At 40.2% G+C, this 19,304-nt stretch overlaps 1 protein-coding gene across 3 annotated transcripts in view; it reads left to right on the top strand.

Annotated features, from left to right (window-relative positions):
• The window catches only part of LOC130187866 (estrogen-related receptor gamma-like), a 31,569-nt gene extending 16,119 nt beyond the window's left edge, over positions 1-15,450 (top strand). For all 3 annotated transcript variants that reach the window (XM_056405796.1, XM_056405795.1, XM_056405794.1), the window contains 5 exons: positions 70-186; positions 7,240-7,350; positions 8,038-8,220; positions 13,181-13,450; positions 13,565-15,450. In XM_056405796.1, coding sequence (XP_056261771.1) covers positions 70-186; positions 7,240-7,350; positions 8,038-8,220; positions 13,181-13,450; positions 13,565-13,809 — 926 coding nt within the window. In that variant the 3' untranslated portion in view covers positions 13,810-15,450. The remainder of the gene's footprint in view (positions 1-69; positions 187-7,239; positions 7,351-8,037; positions 8,221-13,180; positions 13,451-13,564) is intronic.
• Positions 15,451-19,304: the final 3,854 nt, after the last annotated feature.

The raw sequence follows: 19,304 nt of genomic DNA, 5'->3' as shown, positions 1-19,304 counted from the left end.
CTGAATTATTGCTCCATTTTCCCCACAACTGTTTCAAAAAATAATTTTCTATATTCTCTCCTCTTCCAGGTAACATTGAATACAGCTGCCCAGCGTCCAATGAATGTGAAATCACCAAGAGAAGAAGGAAATCCTGCCAGGCCTGTCGATTTGTGAAATGCCTGGCCGTGGGCATGTTGAGAGAAGGTCAGCTATACACTGAAAATCACTTTCAGACCTTGGTCAAAACATTGTTTGAGTTGCTTTGATCGGTCGATAGACTTGGCAGAGGTTCAAATCTTGTCCTTTATACAGCTGAGATTGAGAAAAAGCAGCCAGACAGTGAAGGCTGACACAAGTCTGACGGCAGTTTCTTTGTTGTGCATTCCTGGAAACAATACCCTGATTACCAGCTGAGATTCTCTTAATGTCTCACCTGATAAACTGGTGATGGCATGTACTGTAGTTGGGTAAACTCCAGTGAAACCTAAAACCTCTGACAGTTAAACTTCAGGCCCTTCGTGCCAGCTGTGATGTGTGTATAGGTCTGTGTATGTGTAGTAAACACAGAACTGAACAATGCATAGCTGTGTCTTTGAGAGGGAGGAGAGGGCCACTAACTGTTCAGTTGTCACTCTTTGCTTCACCAGTGTTCCTCAAAAATAACTTCTGGAAATCTGCCAGTATGTGTGTGTGTGTGTGTGTGTGTGTGTGTGTGTGTGTGTGTGTGTGTGTGTGTGTGTGTGTGTGTGTGTGTGTGTGTGTGTGTGTGTAGACATAGGTGGTAAGGCACCATTGTGTCTAAGCACCCATGTAGTGTATTAATACCTATATATAGACTCTTTTGGTTAAATTAAGGCAAATATATAAAAAGCAATAAATATAAAATACATCAAATAATTTTAGTGATAGCTAGTTTTTACATCCCAAAAATAGTTGTACGGCTAATTTCTTCTATGCAAAACTTCATTTTGTATGTCCAAAAATATGAAATGACGATGATGACATTCCACAGAGAGTCAGTGACAGCGGTCAGGTGCTCATATAGTCTGACTGTGTGCCTGTCTGGTGACATATTGTTGTCCAGATTTAGAAGTGACTCAAAAAGGAAAACATTACTGACCTCCTACTGTACCAGCCACTTGTTGCCTGCTGTGTTGGGCCAAGAAGGCAGATAAAATGTGTGTGTGTGTGTGTGTGTGTCTGTGGTGGAATTAAGAGACAGTAAATGTAAAGATCAAGCATTTAACATTTGTTGTCAGTATCATAAACCATACTGAAGAGGGAAGAAGGAAATCAAAACATGCTAACTGCTTGCTAACTGTCAGTTAGCAGCTTGTTGGTGTACTTGCTAACAGGAAAATAAGTTTGCACAATGTATTAAAAAAAAAGTATTTTTACTATTGGCTCCTTTCTCTTTGTGCGAACCATGCATCTTTCAGAGCAGTTTATACTCCCACAGAGGAGTTTATGTTATAGTGGGTGGTGCAACCTAAAACGCTATGTTAGCTTCCTCCATTTTGGACTCTCAGACTCTCTGTTCCCTTAAAGGTCAGCACTGGTCAATGGCGCAAATTGGGTCAAGGTTGAACTTGAAATCAAATCACTTCATCACAACCCCTCTGACTTTCTGGTGCAACCATAATGCCCCGGGTTAGCCAAACGTTTTTGTTAGAGGAAATGAAATTGAACTGTAAAATTGTCACCTGTGTGCTATAAAAAATTATGATATATTGCAGTTGTGCAGATTTTCTGTGCAATGATGGATTATTACCATCATTTTGTAAGCTCTCACTTTTAGTTTTACCTCCAAATAGTGATAGATAGATAGATAGATAGATAGATAGATAGATAGATAGATAGATAGATTATTGACTTGTTTACAACCTATGTGATTGTCTGACTGCTTGTTTCTTGACCTGTCAAACTTTGTTGTTGACAGATCGCCATTTTCCCAGACCTCATTACTTTCATATACCATCATAACCAATAGAAATGATAACCAAAACTATGAAATAAGATCCCAGGTGTAATAAACTGGAATTATCCTTTAATGCCGCCTACTCATCTCTAAACACACAGGAGCACCTGTTTATTGCTGCTGTGTGTGTTTACAAATGTGTGTTGAGTTATGTATACACAGAATTATAGCATTTTTACACGCGTATCAGTTTGTGGATATGAGTTTGCTTAAACACATATGTGTCTGCACTCACATTTACGCTCACACCTCTGTGTATTTTTGTGAGTGTGTGTGTGTGTGTGTCTGCCTTTTTTCGAAATTAGCTGCTTTTAAAAGGGTATGGGCATCAATACAGTCCCAGTCCACCTCTCAACCACCCCCTCTTCTAGCCACCCTCTTTGCTTTCCCTCCCCTCTCGTAAATTCCTCCAGATGCCTTGTGGGATTCCTAGACCTCCGTGAAATGCGAACTGCCCCTCGTAACTCCCGTCATAAGCGCCCTCGTAACGCGCTTCATCGTGTCTCGTAATGCCCCTCTTCCCCGGAGAGGCCGCAGTAAAGGCTGAGACAGAGGAGCTGTGAGGTTTAATGGGGAGAGTCAGAGCCATATTAAATACACAGCTAAAAGACATATAGACCCCAGGCAGGATTTGATTAAGCCTTGTTTAGTGCCCATCCCTACAGTTGCTGTCGCTTCTAAGGGGTTGTAAAAACATGTATGTTACCAATTTGTGTGTAATATTTTTAAAATACAGTTTATCATACAGATGTAATTTTGTGATCCTCTACTTTTATGGTTTAACGGTTAATCTTCCTAAGAAAGCAGCAATACCATTATCAAAGAACTTCCTGTCTTCATCTTGTCTCATCCCCACTTCCTGTTAGCTGAAGTTATTTGGTCTCAGGTGTGTTAATCGTGCCGTGTTAATCTGTATTCTGAGAAAAGCATCAGAACACAACAGAGGGACTATGTGCACTTTTCACTGCCAACTTTCCAAATTCTTTTCTTGTCATTTGTTGACGAGAAGAAGGGAATGTTACGCCACAGTGGCGTTGTGGTGGCAGCTCATGTGTACATTTGTCACAATATCTGAGATGCGTGGGATTGTTTATAGTGAACACATGCTGGTGGTGACAGCAGTGATGGACAACACTAGACACAGTAACCTGGATGAGTCAGGAGCAGTGTCTGGATGTCCGTGCTCCTGATCGTGCTGTACTGTGTGCATTTTGGGAACTTGAAAAACTCCACATGTGAACATTCAGACATTCTGAAAAGAAGCTCAGTGATGAAAGCAGCAAAAAATAAATGAATGTCTGAGTAGTGTTAATCGAACTCTGATGGGCTGTACAGACCAACAGGGAGGAGGTGTGTGCATCTGTTTTGTTATCCGCCAAAGCTATTCTTGGCCTTTTGGTTGTCAGCACATTTCACTGTGAAGAGTTACACTTAGCTCTGATGTGTGTGTTTGGATAACTGTCAGATCCAAACACACATAAATATACCCGTATAAAACACACTCTTTCTATACATCTACTACCAGAGTTTGATTTAATCCAGTGTTTGCCAACATTTTAAGTTAAATCTGATAACAACACACAAGTAAGCATGTCCCTCATCCTTCATTTCACACCTCATAGTGGCACCTGCCAAGTACCCAATGCTTACTATTTACCCCACGTGACTTGACCAAAGGGTCAGGGAGCATTGAGTTTACCTGACCAATCTCTTCTTTAATACCCCCCTAATCTTCTCCAGTGCCAACTATTCTGTCCTTCCCAATAACTCCAAACTTCCAACTCACTTCTTTGGTCCAAATGTGATGTCCAAAAGTACGAAATAGAGCTAAACAATCTAAAATCTATATCCTATATTTATTTTGATTGTAATACGCGTAAGCATTTGTTAAACACAACACATCAGCACAACATTTCCCTCCTTGGCCTGCTTGGATTAATCACAGTATGACCACTTCTGTGTTGGCGTTTAGGCTGATGGTTGGCTTTAATGAGGGTATGATGTTATTTTGACAAAACAATCCCAACTCAAAGTCTACTTACTAGCTTTTTCTGGAGCTTTCAACAATCATATAATATTTTTACTTTTTGAAAACTATAATGAGAGTAAATGGTTTACTCATCCAACCCTAGTTCAAAGCGTGGACTTAAAGCTCCTAAAACTTGGTTTCAAACCTTCAAACCAATAAGAAGTTTCACAAAGATATCTCAGACTGGTCTGTAGTTTTAGACCAGCTTTAATTTGGCTCATAGATCAGTCTAACGCAAGTAAGACTGTTTCACAAAAATAAAGAAAAAAAATCAGACACCTTACCCTCAAGCTAACTCAGGTCTAAGACTAATGTTACCATGGTAACAATCAGTGGCACCTGTGCTGGCCAGTAGCACCCAACGACAAGAAACAAGAAAACATGGCTCATAATTTTTGCTAACATTGTTATGGGAAAGAGTTTTTAAAGATCGCAGTAACTGCCTCTCCTCCTCTGCTGTCTCATCCAGACCGGCCAAAGACAGGGTGGCAAGGAAAAATAAACACCAACATAGCTACTTTATACTGAAGGCCAAGTCGTAGCGTTTGTTGACATGTAACTTCCCGGTAGCTTGCACATAGGCTGCATCGTTAAATCGTTGGCAGCTAGCAAACGGCTCAACAGTTAGCATACCTAAACTACCGTCAAAAGTAAAACTTTTCTTTTGACTGCTGTCATTCAAACAATCACTAGAGACATTATTGGCCTAATGTTACCTGTTTTCTCTTGGCTGTCATTGGCCTCTGTCTGTCCCTCTCGGGAGGCTGCTGGTGGGCTGCTGTTAAGGCCAACGCTGGCCGGTGTGGGTGGGGGAGCCCTAGTCGCACCGCTGTTGACCCCACATACTCCGCTCTCTCGTCCAGCGTTTACCCCCCAAAACAGAGGCGACTGCCCACCGTGTATCTTCAGTACTATTTCTGTCTTTAAGCTTTTCCTGTGGTCCTCCTCCTGTTTTAAGATGTCTTCTTTTAAACATTTATTTCTTCTTGAGGATTGACACTGTTTTCTGTCGCTGCATTTTTCCCAAATTAGATTTTTCTTCGCTGAATGTCCCAAGTAAAACGTCCATGTCACTGTTGAATTCTTCCGGTAGACAAACATTTTCAGCTGGGGTAAACAAAGCTGAGCGGTTGGATGCAGTGATTCGGTCGACCTCTTTTTTTAGTTGAAAAATGTCTTAATTTACCCAGAATTCATTGTACCACAGTCCGATTTAAGATAGTCAAGAACTAAACTGCTTTGTGCAACTTATGAATTTAGAGGTCTATCTGAAATCTGACTATCTGTTATATTTAAGCCATAGTCGAAGTCTATCTCTGTGAAACCAGCCATGCCTATAAAATATTCCTGACAAAGTAAAAAACAACAACACTGAAACATTCAGCTAAAGACTACATTGGGACTGTTTGGGTGTGGTGTGGTTTGATTGGATTTGATTGACAATGCTGGCAACATGAGCAAACAACCCAGCAACTGATTTTCAGCTTTTGATTCAAATATTGTTGATCCCTTATTGCTGTAGGGAAATACATGACATCACCTTTTTTTTTTTCCAGCTGAGCTTCACCCATTCCAAACCAATTAGAAACCCTAGAGAAAACTCAAATACAGATATCTCTAATGTAAAATAGCCAAACTCTGACCTGATCATTCAAAGTGAAGAAGCTGATAGGCACAACAGGTTAACATAGAGTACATTTATAGGACCTTCAAGGAAGTGGGTAGGTAGGGATTTTGCAAGTGTCTATCTGTCAAAATCTTCCCACATTAAAATATGGAAGTGTACTGTCATACAACACCTGAGCTTGACATTTCATAATAATCTTATGGAAGAGCACATTGGCATACAGCAAAGGTTACAGGCCATATTTTCACACCATTACCCCTCTTTCCACCCTGCATTTCTTCTATTTCTGTTCACGATCCATTAATTAATAAAGCAGAAATTCTGTAAAATTGTTTTCATGCTAGTAGCACTAGTATAGAATGACAAAACACCACATGACTTTACAAACCAATGATCCAAAAAAAGAAAGAAGAAGAACCTGTCCATAGACTGAAATGACCCTACAACACATTTTACATGCCTGATCAAGAGGACATTATATTATTTATTTAATGCTGTGGAAGTTGATGCATGATCTCCATAAATATCTACATAGGTAAGAATATGTACAGGAGGCTGCAGGCTCAAAGGGATGGAGTATCACTATAAGGTGTCAAGTGGGCAAATAATAACCTCAGAGTGTCTCTTACAGGCGCGAGTGCCGTTATAGATCTATTCAGGGCCACTCTGGCCGTTTACACTGTGTAGATCAGGTAATCCAACACCACTACTAAAGGCTTCCTGAGTCACGTTTGCGCTCGCTGGACACATGCATTTTCCTCAGAGATGCACTTGGTGACTGTGACTTTCAGCTTCTCCTCATCCAGCTGCTCACTTTGCACACATGCACACACACACACACACACACACACACACACACACAAACAAACACACAAACACACACACACACACATACTCTTAAATCCCTATCGCCATGGTGACGAGGTTGCCACAATAAATGTTAAGAAGAGCAGTTGTCATCAGCTGGGTGTCATGTTACAGGATGCATGCTGCTGTGCCAACATTAGATATGTCCTGCTAGGTCTCCTTGGGCCTGTCAAGATGAGTGAGCGGATGACTGGCCAACTTCCTGCCTCCTTCTGATAACTGATTACCTATTTGAAAATGCCGTCAGTGTCTTTACTGATGAAAAAAGTAAGACGGCCTGCACGCTGACTCCAAACCACTCCACTTACCCGACCAAGATCCAAGTGGAATTGAAATGTTCTGTTTAAATAAATTTGTTGTTTGGAGTCACTGTGGAGACATTACCAATTGATGCTGTTGACATACATTTTATTATGTCCTTTTTTAAAAATTAAAAATACTCATCTTCTCACATCATATAATTGGTTGCTATTAATTTTGGATTACTTTGTTTCCCATAATTGAAGTATTTATTTCAGCAAGTTTAACTCTCTATAATCTCACAATATAAATGTCTTTTTTAATCAAGACTTGAGACCAGTTAGGTTACTGTCAGTCAATTTGAAATGACTGAATTATTATTGTGCATGTGATACATACTGTATGTGCTGTATACGAGTAAATGTGAATGAGTCTCCCTTTCTTTACCCTGCAATATTGGGACACCCAGGTGTGACACCCGTGCATCATTAATGTCCTGTGTTTGTGTTTTTGTAGGTGTGCGTCTGGACCGGGTCCGGGGCGGCAGACAGAAGTACAAGAGGAGAATAGACGCTGAGAACAGCCCATATCTGCACCCACAGAACGCCCTGCCCCAGAAAAAAACGTGTACGTGTACAAGCAAAACTTTATATCACCTACGGTGCATATGAACACGACTGCAATACATAACTGTTAGGCAGTCAGTCTGCCTTAATGGATTACTTTATTGTAGATATGACAGGCTCTTATTTTATCTTGTGTTGTGGTCTGTGAGTTCAAAACAGTCCAATCATGTTTTCTGTGATGTTGTCTGTCAGAACACTGAATCATTTTTATAGCTGGTATTTGCTAATGAGTTGGCATTAATCATTGCCAACTGTAATATTTGAAGTGAGAAGTGGGAGGCTTTGAATGGCTGTGATGAACTTCTTGTCTACTTTGCACTTGTAAAGCAAAACATTCCTGTCCTGTGGAAGCCACATACCTCCAAAGTGATGCAATGCATTTTTCAGATAATCCTGTGGGGTTTCAGATGGTTTATTTAGCCTTAGAAGTAGGGCGATTTACTCAACCCATGAAGAAATACTTACAATTCAAAATCACCTAATTTGGGGCTACATGGTTTTCACTGGAGAGGGACAAAAAAAAAAAAAAAAACATTTTCCATTTCTCACAAAGGATTTTAAAATCTCTTCTAATCCCTCTGAGAGTCCTCTAAACTTTTAATTTCGGACCTTTTTAGATCTTGACCTCAATGAGAAGAGACCTGATGTGGTTATAATAATAAAAATGTCCTCTCTCACTCTCTCTTAGACTCTGTTGGCGGTGTGGTGGAGAACAAAGTAGTGTCTCTGCTGCTGGTGGCCGAGCCCGAGGGCATCTTCGCCATGCCGGACCCCACTGTACCTGAGAGTGACATCAAGGCTCTGACCACACTGTGCGACCTGGCTGACAGGGAGCTGGTGGTCAACATCGGCTGGGCCAAACACATCCCAGGTACGGTTCAGTGTCTCGCTCAGTCAGTCAGTCAGTCAGTCAGTCAGTCAGTCAGTCAGTCAGTGAGTTGTTTGCTCACACAATCCACCACACACATTATCTCACATTAAGTCTATAATCAGATCAGAGGAGGAGATTGTTGTGACTTGCGGTTGCCAAGACACTTGCTGGATGCCCGGAGGAGAGAGGAGGGCATGTTGGCGCGGCAGTGAGTTATCTGTCAGTCATCCTCTGTGTGTGTGTGTATGTGTGTGTGTGTGTGTGTGTGTGTGTTTGTGTGTGTGTGTGTGTGTGTGTGTGCGTGCAATGCCCTTGCTGACCGAGGTGTGTTCCTAATATATCAGCCAGATGACCAGTGGCCACCTGGACGTTTTAATTCATTTCCTGGGCTGCAGCCGTCTCCCTGTGCTGTCTGAATTACGGAAATCCTCCTGACACTTGGAACACACTTAGCTTCTCCTCTGACACAGGAACAGCAGAAGCGATGTCCAGAGTTTTCTTTTTTTTCTTTGGATGAGAGGGTGGAAAGGAGAGGGGAAGTGTGTTCTGACAGCTTAGTGGGATTAAAATGCTGGTATGCAGCGATGTTGACAGTTGTAATCGTTTGCGGTGGCAACAGAGGTCTGCAGTTCTGCTGTGGCGACACAAATAAGAAACAGCACTATTCAGAAACAGTACACCAGCACTGTCACTGTATGTATGCTGATCTTAGTCCTGAAATGATCGGTCCTTTTATTAGTTATTTGAGTGACAAAAATTTAATTGACAGCAAGTTAGGGCTGCAACTAACAACTGCTTCATGATCGATTAATCAGCCAGTTATTTTCTCGGTTAATTGATTCCTTGTCGGGGCATTTTACATAATACTTGGACACTAAAAGCAGTGGCCTGGTCTGTGAGTCATTACAAAGACATGCTTTGCAGACAAACTTTACTCAGATTAATCTATTAAGTTAGTGTAGATCCCAAAGTTTCCAACAGCGAATGTCTCAAGCTGAATTATGGAGAAATAAAAGGGGAAAAGTTGACATTAAGGTATTTAAACCCCTGTCGATTTTTCTTCTCCTTGTTTTTCCTCCAACTGAAGGCCTGACTGCTTTATCAGCTGTGGTTATCCACACCCAAAACATCACCAGGGAAACACCTGGGGTTTTTGTTGATGTCTTGTCTCCGAAATGCTTACAAAACAAACAAAGCAGGTGTGTGTGTGTGTGTGTGTGTGTGTGTGTGTGTGTGTGTGTGTGCGTGCGTGCGTGTGTGTGCGTGCGTGCGTGTGTTTGTGCTTGTAGCCCTCTGTACTATATTTGTCCCCATGTTTGTTCCTACAAAGTGGACATGAAGCAACCATTTGAGTGTGTGTTGGTGTTTGGTATCCCTCATCAGCATTTCCATTGTTCTGTTAAAAAAAGGAAGGAGAGAACAGACCCCCCCCCCCCATACCTCCCATCCTTCTCCTTCTTCTCACCCCCCAGGCTGTTGCTGTCTGTCTCTTTTCTCTCGTTGTCGGCTCTTTACTGTCAGCGCACGAGACAGACGGAGTCCGACTGATGCGTGTATTTGTAGCCCTTTGCCAGTGGAGGGTTTGGCTGAGAAAGTGGAGCAGCAGCAGAGGCAGACACCCACCTGAGGGGGAGAGAGACAGGAAGCCATGTTTTCATCCAACTGTCAAGCACATCTTAGTCAAACTTTTGAAATGTCACAAAAATAAAATAAAATGCAACAAAAGGTGAACTTCCATCAGATGAGCTGAGGCGAATAAACGTGATTCGTACATTGATGAAGAAAGAAAGAAAAAATATTTGAAAGATCTGATCAGCAGTCGATATGTAAGGCTTTCATCTAAAGCTAAAATCAAACAGTCAAATATCACAGCCAATTTTCACAAGACCATGATGCACTTGTTCGAGAAGAACATGACATTTTTAAAAGGGTGTAGACATTGAAAGACTTCTAAACTTTTAAACAATTATTAAATGGAGGAATTCATGAGGCTAAACTTTTAAAATCTGTCATTTGCAACATGTTTCTCGCTTTAGGACGTATTTTTACTTGTTAAACTCTTCCCTTTTGTGAAATACACTTATCTGAGAGTTAGATGAGAAGACTGATACCACTCTCTCATGTCTGTACAATAAATATGAAGTTGGAACCAGCAACTGGTTAAACTGATATGACTGGTCTCAATCTTGTCTAACCCTTGACAAGAAAGCAAATAAGTGTATGTCCTGAAATGTTAAAATATTCCTTTATCAGAAGATGAATTAAACAGATTTATGTCAATCAATTAATGATTTAGTTCTTTATCAGTTATAACTTACAAACATCCGCTCGTTACAGCATTTTACAAATGCTGGAATTAGCTTTCCTCAATTTGTTAAATAAAACAACTTATATATTGAACTTATATGTTATTTTTTTAATGAAGATGTAAAAGCATTTATCAATGCTGAAAATAAACTGTTCACACTGTTACCCAAAACATTGTCCTTCTAGTCACTTGGAAATTTTGGTTGGCATCACTGATCAGCTATTTCAGTTTAACAGAAAAAGACAGAGACAAAAAACAGAAAGGCAGAGTCAGAGAGACGGAGAGAGGAAAGGGCAGATAAAGAGAAAATGGATGAACAAAAAGAGAGAAATGGAAAGAATTATAGTGACCCTGACAAAAAGGGACAATAGCATCATCCAAGGAACAGGTTGATAAGACAAAGAAGGGTAGATAGTAGAGACAATACACAGAGAGAGCGTAGAGACGAACACGCAGAGAGAATTGGTATTTAAAAAAAAAAAGACTGCCCCCTCCTAGCAGCGTAATGGCCATGTCACATCAGCTCTGGATGAGTGGCAGGCCACACGGCCCCCATCGCTGCTAGGACCAGGGTCCTGGGCGAAGTGGCCTGGGCCATCTGAGTTCTTTGCCCAGGGGGAGGTGAGTGTGATGGGGCTACTGTCCTGGCTGCTCCCCCTCCTCTGTGTCTGCTCTTATCAGGCAGATTGACAGTGATGTGGTCTGAAGTCTGAGGGCCAGACTGGCAGATGAGCTGGCTAAAGACCAACTGCCCTCTTTGCTTTTGGCCTTTTTGAGTCTGTGCTGCAAGTTGGCTGTCGAATACGCGTGCTATGGTGTGACTGTCTGTGTGTTATTGTTGATAAGATACACTGGCAACATAATTCTCCCCAAATGTCAACACTCCTTGTTGCCCTCAGTGTCCTTTGCTTTGTCCCTTGAAAACATGCTTTTCTCTTTATTGAAGGTTTAACTTGTATTTGACCTTAAAAATCTATCAATACATTTCCTCAGATTTCATCACACAGACCTGCACACACACACACACACACACACACACACACATACACATTCACACAGGTCTCTGTCCCTGATCGATGGTCCAGTGCCAGAATACTGATCCCTATCGACCAATGAAATTGTGCACAGACAGCGTTTCCAATCAATCAGGGAGCGATAGTGGGGAAATGGGCGCCACTGACGTTCCCGCGGTGATTGTAAAGAGCAGTGGATCCTGATAACAATCACTGATGGTGTCAAAAACACAAACGCCTCCCCCGCCTCCGCTCGCTCTGTAAAATCATCTGTTTAATTACAGTAAACGTGCGCGTGAGTGTGTGTGTGTGCAGGTTTATGTGGGGAGGATGATCAAGTTTAATCATACTCCTGTGGGGTGTAATTGTCAATCAAACTAGGAGTGTCCTACAAAGTGTAATTAAATTCACCACCTCTTTATTCCTGTCCTTTGTTATGCCCTTTGCTGTGTGGCCTGCTTTAAAATAAAGCATTCTGCCACAAACAAATTCTGTATTATCAGTAATATTAAGGGCTCATGTACACTATCATCTGCACTTTGAATATGTCATCATTAGCATATTTCATCAAGGTACAACTGCACACACTAAAATAAACAGAGAAAAAGACAGATTGGGCTGGACTGTCCGTTTATCTCATACAGTATATGTCTGTTAGATAAAAGATGGTTTGGTTAGCTTGGCATAAAGCTAATGCTAAACTAAGCTGCTGCTGGCTGTGTAGCTTCATAGTTAGCATACACACAATGAAAATGGTATCATCTCCTCAATATGTTGGCATGAAAACAAATAGGAGTATTTCCCAAAATGTCAGACCAGAATGTAATTCAGCTGCAAAATTATATGTTAAAGATACATTTTTGCAGTTACTATGCTAATGCTAATGATGCTCTCTCTTTGGATATATTCTGAATCTATGTTCAGGCATCTTCTAAATGATGGTGGAAACTGTGGGAAATAAAGTGATAGCAGGTTGAGGAATGTGGATGCAATAAAATAAATAATTACACTAAATTATTTAAAGGGGCACTCCAGTGATTTACTATTACTCTCCCATTAAGCACAGGGACTAATTAAAAATAGGAGGGTCAAAATCAAGGCTGTAGGGGCTGAGATGTCCTGACGTTTAGTCCACAGTATGGGACAGGTTTCAAAAATGCTGTCTCTTACATCTCCCATAATGCAAGAGAATAGCATCTTTCATAGACCTTCTCTGCCTACTAAATACCCACTTCTTTCAAACTCCATGCCCCCTGCACTTTAAATATGTCATCATTAGCATATTGCATCAAGTTACAACTGCACACACTAAAATAAACAGAGAAATATTTGGGGTGTCGCGTCCAATTCAAAATGACCCTGATGACATCAAGCTTTGGAAAGCCGCTTCCACAGCAACAGAAGACATTAAATAACGTTTTTTTTAACTGCGCCATGACTAGTGAACTGACCTTTGTATAACGGGCGGAGTGCCCCTTTAAAATCTTTCTTTTCTGCTTCTCAAATTACTGCTCTACATTCTTTATTTCCTTAAAATTAAAAACAGTCTCGTCTCTCAGGCTATACAATCGTTAAACTAAATAGTTCTAACCCACTACAGTATCTCTAACCCGTCCATTTTTCCCTCTTTCTGTTTTAGGCTTTCCCTCCCTCTCCCTGGCAGACCAGATGAGTCTACTGCAGAGTGGCTGGATGGAGATATTGATCCTGCGAGTGGTGTTCCGCTCGCTGGCCTTGGAGGACAAGCTGGTGTACGCCGAGGACTACATCATGGACGAGGAGCAGTCGAAGCTGGCAGGGCTGCTCGACCTCAACAACGCCATCCTCCAGCTGGTGAAGAAGTGCAAAACCATGGGGCTGGAGAAGGAGGAGTTTGTGGTCCTCAAGGCTATTGCACTCGCTAACTCAGGTACAGAGTTACTTTTTACAGAGCTCAGGTCTTTTACCTTCACTGTTCTGTATCTTTATGTTTTGTGTAAGTAAAGCATAACTTTTTATTTCTCAATTCCATCTCTTCTATCAGACTCCATGCAAATTGAGGACTCAGAGGCAGTTCAGAGACTCCAGGACGTCCTTCACGGGGCCCTCCAGGACTACGAGGCCACCCACCACCCAGAGGACCCTCGGCGGGCCGGCAAACTGATCATGACCCTCCCTCTCCTGCGTCAGACGGCCTCTCGCGCTGTGCAGCACTTCTGCAGCATCAAACAGGATGGCCGTGTGCCTATGCACAAACTGTTCCTTGAACTGCTGGAGGCCAAAGCCTGACCTGAACACAGACAGTGGTTAGGTTCATCCCCACCTCCGGTACAGATGTCAGGATGGGAGGAAGTGAAGGATAACGGGTAACGGTGGGGTATGACGCCACGTATTTGTCCATTTCAGCTTGCATTTGACAGTAAAGTTTTGAATTTGCAATCGCCAGGAAGCTGCTGGAATATTTTTAGAGACGCACCCCTCCTACTTCCAACGAATGTTTGGAAAAAGCAGTCAAATTTGCGTTTAGTGTCTTGACGCCATGGACGTTGTCATCTTTGCTGTTTGTGACACTAATCTAAGTGTATTGACCTGCTTTGAAAGCTGAAGACAGATGACCAGACAGTGTAACAGCAGAAGAAACCGCCTTCTAGAGATATTTACAGTTACATGCCAAAAGTAGAGCTTCTTTTGTCAAAAGACCACCTGATACTTGAAGATCCTCATGGATTATTTCATCCATGTTGAAGCCTGTTTATCTGCATTCTGATGCATTTAGAGAGCCTTTTAATGATCTGATTTATTTGTCCTTTTTGTATAGAAAAGGTAAACGTGTCCTAAGAGACATTTAAATAAGTCTTGCCAAAGAGTAAAGACTCATACTATTGAATAATACCAGCAAACGTCCACAACATTATAATGTGGCCTGTAAGACATTCACATAACCTGCATCCCTGCTCTGTCGTGTATCGCAAAAATATCTATCTAGTCACTGCATTCATGTATAGATGATTAAAGGGAAGCGATTAAGTGATCAGCATCTCATAACACAATAATCGGCCTCCTGATTTTAGTAGAAGATTTCAGGGAAAGAGTACTTAACATGTCATGATACCACTGTATTACAGCAAAGTGATATTTATTTAAAGTGGCTCTGTTCTTTTGCTGTTTTTTATTTACTAACGTGGCATTAATGGAGAGTAGATTAAAGCAATTACAGTGGATAAATAATTTTTTAAAGATTTTTAAATGATATCATTGTAAGATAATTTTTTTACTAGCTTCTCTGCTACAGCACTGATACCTGTGTATACCATATCATGAAATTCAAGAAAACATGATTTAGAAGTGGAGTCTGTACTTGAAGATCATAATGTTGTAGAGATGTGTAGACCCATAGATATAACTTTAACTATGTAAAATGGCTGCCATACTGTATAATCTGGATTAGGGAGGTGCTTGAAGTCCTTTCTCTGGTAGAAATCTATGTGTAGGATGAAATTTGTGCACTACTTTTTGCTTTTAGCCATAATGTTTGGGGAAACTGGTGATGGCGCTCTGTTAATCTAGTGTGTTTTGTGTGAAGAGTAGCTCTATCTGAAATTTGTCTTTTTCCGCACATGTTAAATGAAGGGATTAAACTCAGAAGGAATCTCAGTACAATAAACAAAAAGCCCTGCTCCTTATTTTACTCCTTAATGCAAGGTACTGTGACACTGTAATGTGCATATTTTTGTGACAAGAGGATGGCAGCAATATGACGGTTTAAATGTATGTTCTGTACATTTTTGCTGTATATACAGTACATCATGTCCTATGCCAACAGCTGAGAGATGTTTCAAGATGCAAATAAGCTTTGTTTGGATGAGCTGTGCCGTGCTATTTCATTCTCAGGTGGATTCTTGGGCAATAAAGATGATCCCCATAATGCAAAGCTCAGAATATCTTTGCGTGTCATCTTTCTCAATAAAGAGAAGCAGGGGAAAAGGCTTTGAAACAAATTCATTAAGAGCTGGTAAGTAGGCGCAGTGTACTCTGCACCGTCTGACAATGGACTGTCATTTCCAAGTAAGGCCCATTATGGCACATTTAGGCCATCAGAGCCCAGTTGGATGGAGATTTATAATTACCAGCTGTAATGTAATGAAGTCTAACAGTGGCTCCAGGGAGTGCTGGTCATCAAATGCCTGTTGATGCTGATGGAGGGAGATGCAGCCAAGCCATCACTTTCCTATACAATATTTATTAGGATCTTAATACAATGTTTAGTATACACTATGTAGTAATTGTAAGTAGATACAAGGATATTTTTGTTTAGCTTATTTTGCTACATTATTTTTTTTAGTGCTCATTAATATATTTCAAAATTTTAGCTTGTATAACTGTTGCATGTTTGATGCTAATTCATGAATCTCAGAAGAACCAATCCAAGCGTGTTATAATATACCCAATATGTACATGTACAAATCATCCACAGGGAGATTTTAACTGTCTGTAAATGTGTTAAAACTCCAGAAGACATGTTGAAGCTTAAAATTTGATTCCTTAGAAACAGTAACTTGACCAACAAAAAAAAGAAAGAAAAAGAAATCAACGGTCAACTAGATTTCTTCAGCTAATAGTATAATTGTAATACATTCCTCGATAATAAATGTGATACATAAAAAATCCTATACAATTCCAAATGTGTGATATTGTCAGTCCTTTGTTATCCGTTAATACAGTTATGGATGCTTCATGGGAGGAGTTGTTGACAAAGTAAAAACTTAATGCTTACAACTACAATACCATGTTGAAAACAATTTATAAATGGCTAGTGTCCTCCTTATAAATACAAATGGGGGTTGGGGGGGGTGTGTCAAAATAAAGTGCTACCAATATTTCTTGCAATTTGATCAATCTCAACATCATGTTTTACACTGTTCATTTTGAAAATGTAATTGGAAATTGCGAAGGCGAGGAAAACACCCTGCTTTTATTAGACTGGTGATTGAAGACACAGATATTTAGTTTAGATTACATGGTTTTTGATTGAGTTTACAGTCGATAAAGGAAGTGTTAACTGGACTGACACGCTGCTTTCAGTAGCAATCAGTCACGACCGATGCTGTAACATGAAGCATGTGATTTTATTTATACATACGATAGAAAAAAAACCCATATTATATTCATGTATCTTACATTCAAACAGGAGATGGGAGGGGAAGAGTGGAGAGGAGCCAATGCCAGAAAGACCTTAAGAATAAAGATGGATGAAGACAAAACTAAATCCAAGTGAACCCATTTGTCCTTTATCCCTCCTTATCTGTCAGCAGAAGGTAAATAATCTTCTTATTTACCTGTGGTTAAAACTCATGGAGTGCACCGAGGGATTTGGAACAAGCTGGAAATTTTTTACCACATCAGCTGTCAGTAAGTGAGTTAGTGATCTTGAGTGATATATCCCCGTATGTCCCTCTCCTTAAATGAGTTAGTATGTGTCTAGCGGCTGTGTCGCCCGGACACCTTGGTGATGGATGAGGCCCTGAGGAGATGGGCTGTAAAAAAGGCTGATTCTGGCACTCAAGGGTGAGATCACTTCCTCAATAAAAAAGCATTGTCCCGAATCATCACAGCAAGGTATGAATGCTGATTAGGGTATTAGACAGAGGAGAGCTTGTCTGTAAAAATAAATCAAATGAGCTGTTAGTTAATGTGGGGGCCCCTCTGATACAGAGTGGTGATGTCTGGAACTGGGGACCAAGAACTAAATATTTAAAGAAAGCATTAAATAATCACTTTGTTTTGTTTGATTATGTTGCTAATATACATAATTCTGAATTTGTCCTTGTTATGTTGCAGCAAACGTCCCCTAATACAAGGGTTCATCTCAAAAATGGTCCTGAAATGTTCCACACTGAGGTGATGTACATGAATATGTGATGATGATTTTTTTTTAACATATTTGTGTACTCTTGTTGTGATTAACAGCATTAACATCTTACGTCTGTTACATGTTAATAATTGTGTGGTCTTAGAGATCCCGTCCCCACATGTTAAACCAGTTATAAAAAATACGCTTTTAAAAAAAAGTGAAAAATCTGCTCCCTTTCCCTCATTAAAAGAAAAAAATCCACAATCTGTGAATGTGCAAATATTCACCTACATTTAACTGGTTGAAACAATAATATTTCCATTATGTTTCCTACTTCTTTGCTTATTGAAGCATAATTGTTTCCAGACACAAACCATGCTTGTACAAACACGTTTGAAACTCCCATTTAAGGTGAAACATTCTCTTTTCAGCAATGAATATGAAAACAGTTAAACTCTGCACAGTCAAGGTCAAATATCCAAATTAAGAAACAACAAATAAACCACATTTTTTTAAGAGAAGGGAGACTTTAACATTAAGAGGGAAAGCACATCTTTTTAAAACATTATCATCTGGGAGGCCCCATTGTCCAGTACTGATGGAGAATCATGTTTAATTCAGCAGTTTTCAGGTAGAGGAAGAAAATGACCATAGAGCAGGAAGATATTTCAAACTGGTTCTCATCTAACTGCTTCAAATCCTCCCAGACTGGCATCCGAGCTGCTCACATTTAAAAGTTTTATGCCTTCCTGCGGCACTGCCATGAACACCCTGACAAAATGTTACTATATCTGCTGCTGTAACTCTGGCCTGTCATTTTCTATCATCCACACACAGCAGATGGACAACTGTACATGCACAGTTAGAGGTCACATGAGAGGAGTGACTTTTTCCCATCAGGGCTCTTTGGAGCTGTGATGCTACGTCCTGACATGAAAGACAAGAGGTGCATGTACTTTGTTTTCAGCCTTCGATAAGGGGCACTGCAGCTGTACTTGCATAATGACTTCCTTCTTTGCTGCTGTTGACTCAAACTGGACACTGCCTCGCAACAACAAATCCAACAGCTGCTGCATAGCACCATCATGTGGTTATACAGCGCACTACATGGAACACCATGTATTCTGGTTGGGGCAACAAGGTCATGTTGTTCAGAAACATTTGGAGACCATATTAGGTAAAAAACATTTTTATAAGTTTAAGACAAGGCTTTTAAAATGATCACTCCCCTTTTTGAGCAAGGTCAGATCTCGCCCATGACTTTTAGATACTCATGATAAACACGTTAACACAAGTTATGAAATCACAGTCATATAACAAAAAATCAAACTGTGCAGAACGTAGCCAAATAGATTTCCACTTTTAAAAAGGACTTCAAGCATGTAAATGTGTTGAATTTCCATATATGAAATACATGTACATATAAAGTAAAATCATGTATGTACTTAAAGTGTAGCCTATATATGTAAAATTGCATATAATACCTGTAAGAAATTGGAACAATATCACATATTGTCATATGTCTAGCTAATAGAAGCATGTATTCAGTATGTCTATCTATATTATAGACATGTTACATAAATATATATCCATCACAAAGCCTGTCAGTATATGTTATTATTGTATGTAAATATAAAAGAGACATGAATGTGTATATTTAATAAGAAATGATTAAGAAAAACAAAAAATCCACAAGGCCTAAAATCTGTCATCACAATATTATCATATGTGCATTATTAACCTGATATCAATACTTCATTTTTGAAATGTCAAGGGTATCGTCAATACCTGTGTATAATTAGGATTACATATTCAGCACCATATTAACACAGAATAAAAGCCATGACATATAGTAACGATTCTGCCAATCTTTTTTAACATCATGATGGCAGGACATCTGACATGATGCAGCCGTCTATAACATTGTAGTAAC

This window comes from Seriola aureovittata, chromosome 19, assembly GCF_021018895.1.
Source record: "Seriola aureovittata isolate HTS-2021-v1 ecotype China chromosome 19, ASM2101889v1, whole genome shotgun sequence".
NCBI lineage: Eukaryota > Metazoa > Chordata > Actinopteri > Carangiformes > Carangidae > Seriola > Seriola aureovittata.
The sequence above is the reverse complement of the archived record's forward strand: the minus strand, read 5'-3'. Positions and strand labels throughout refer to the sequence as shown.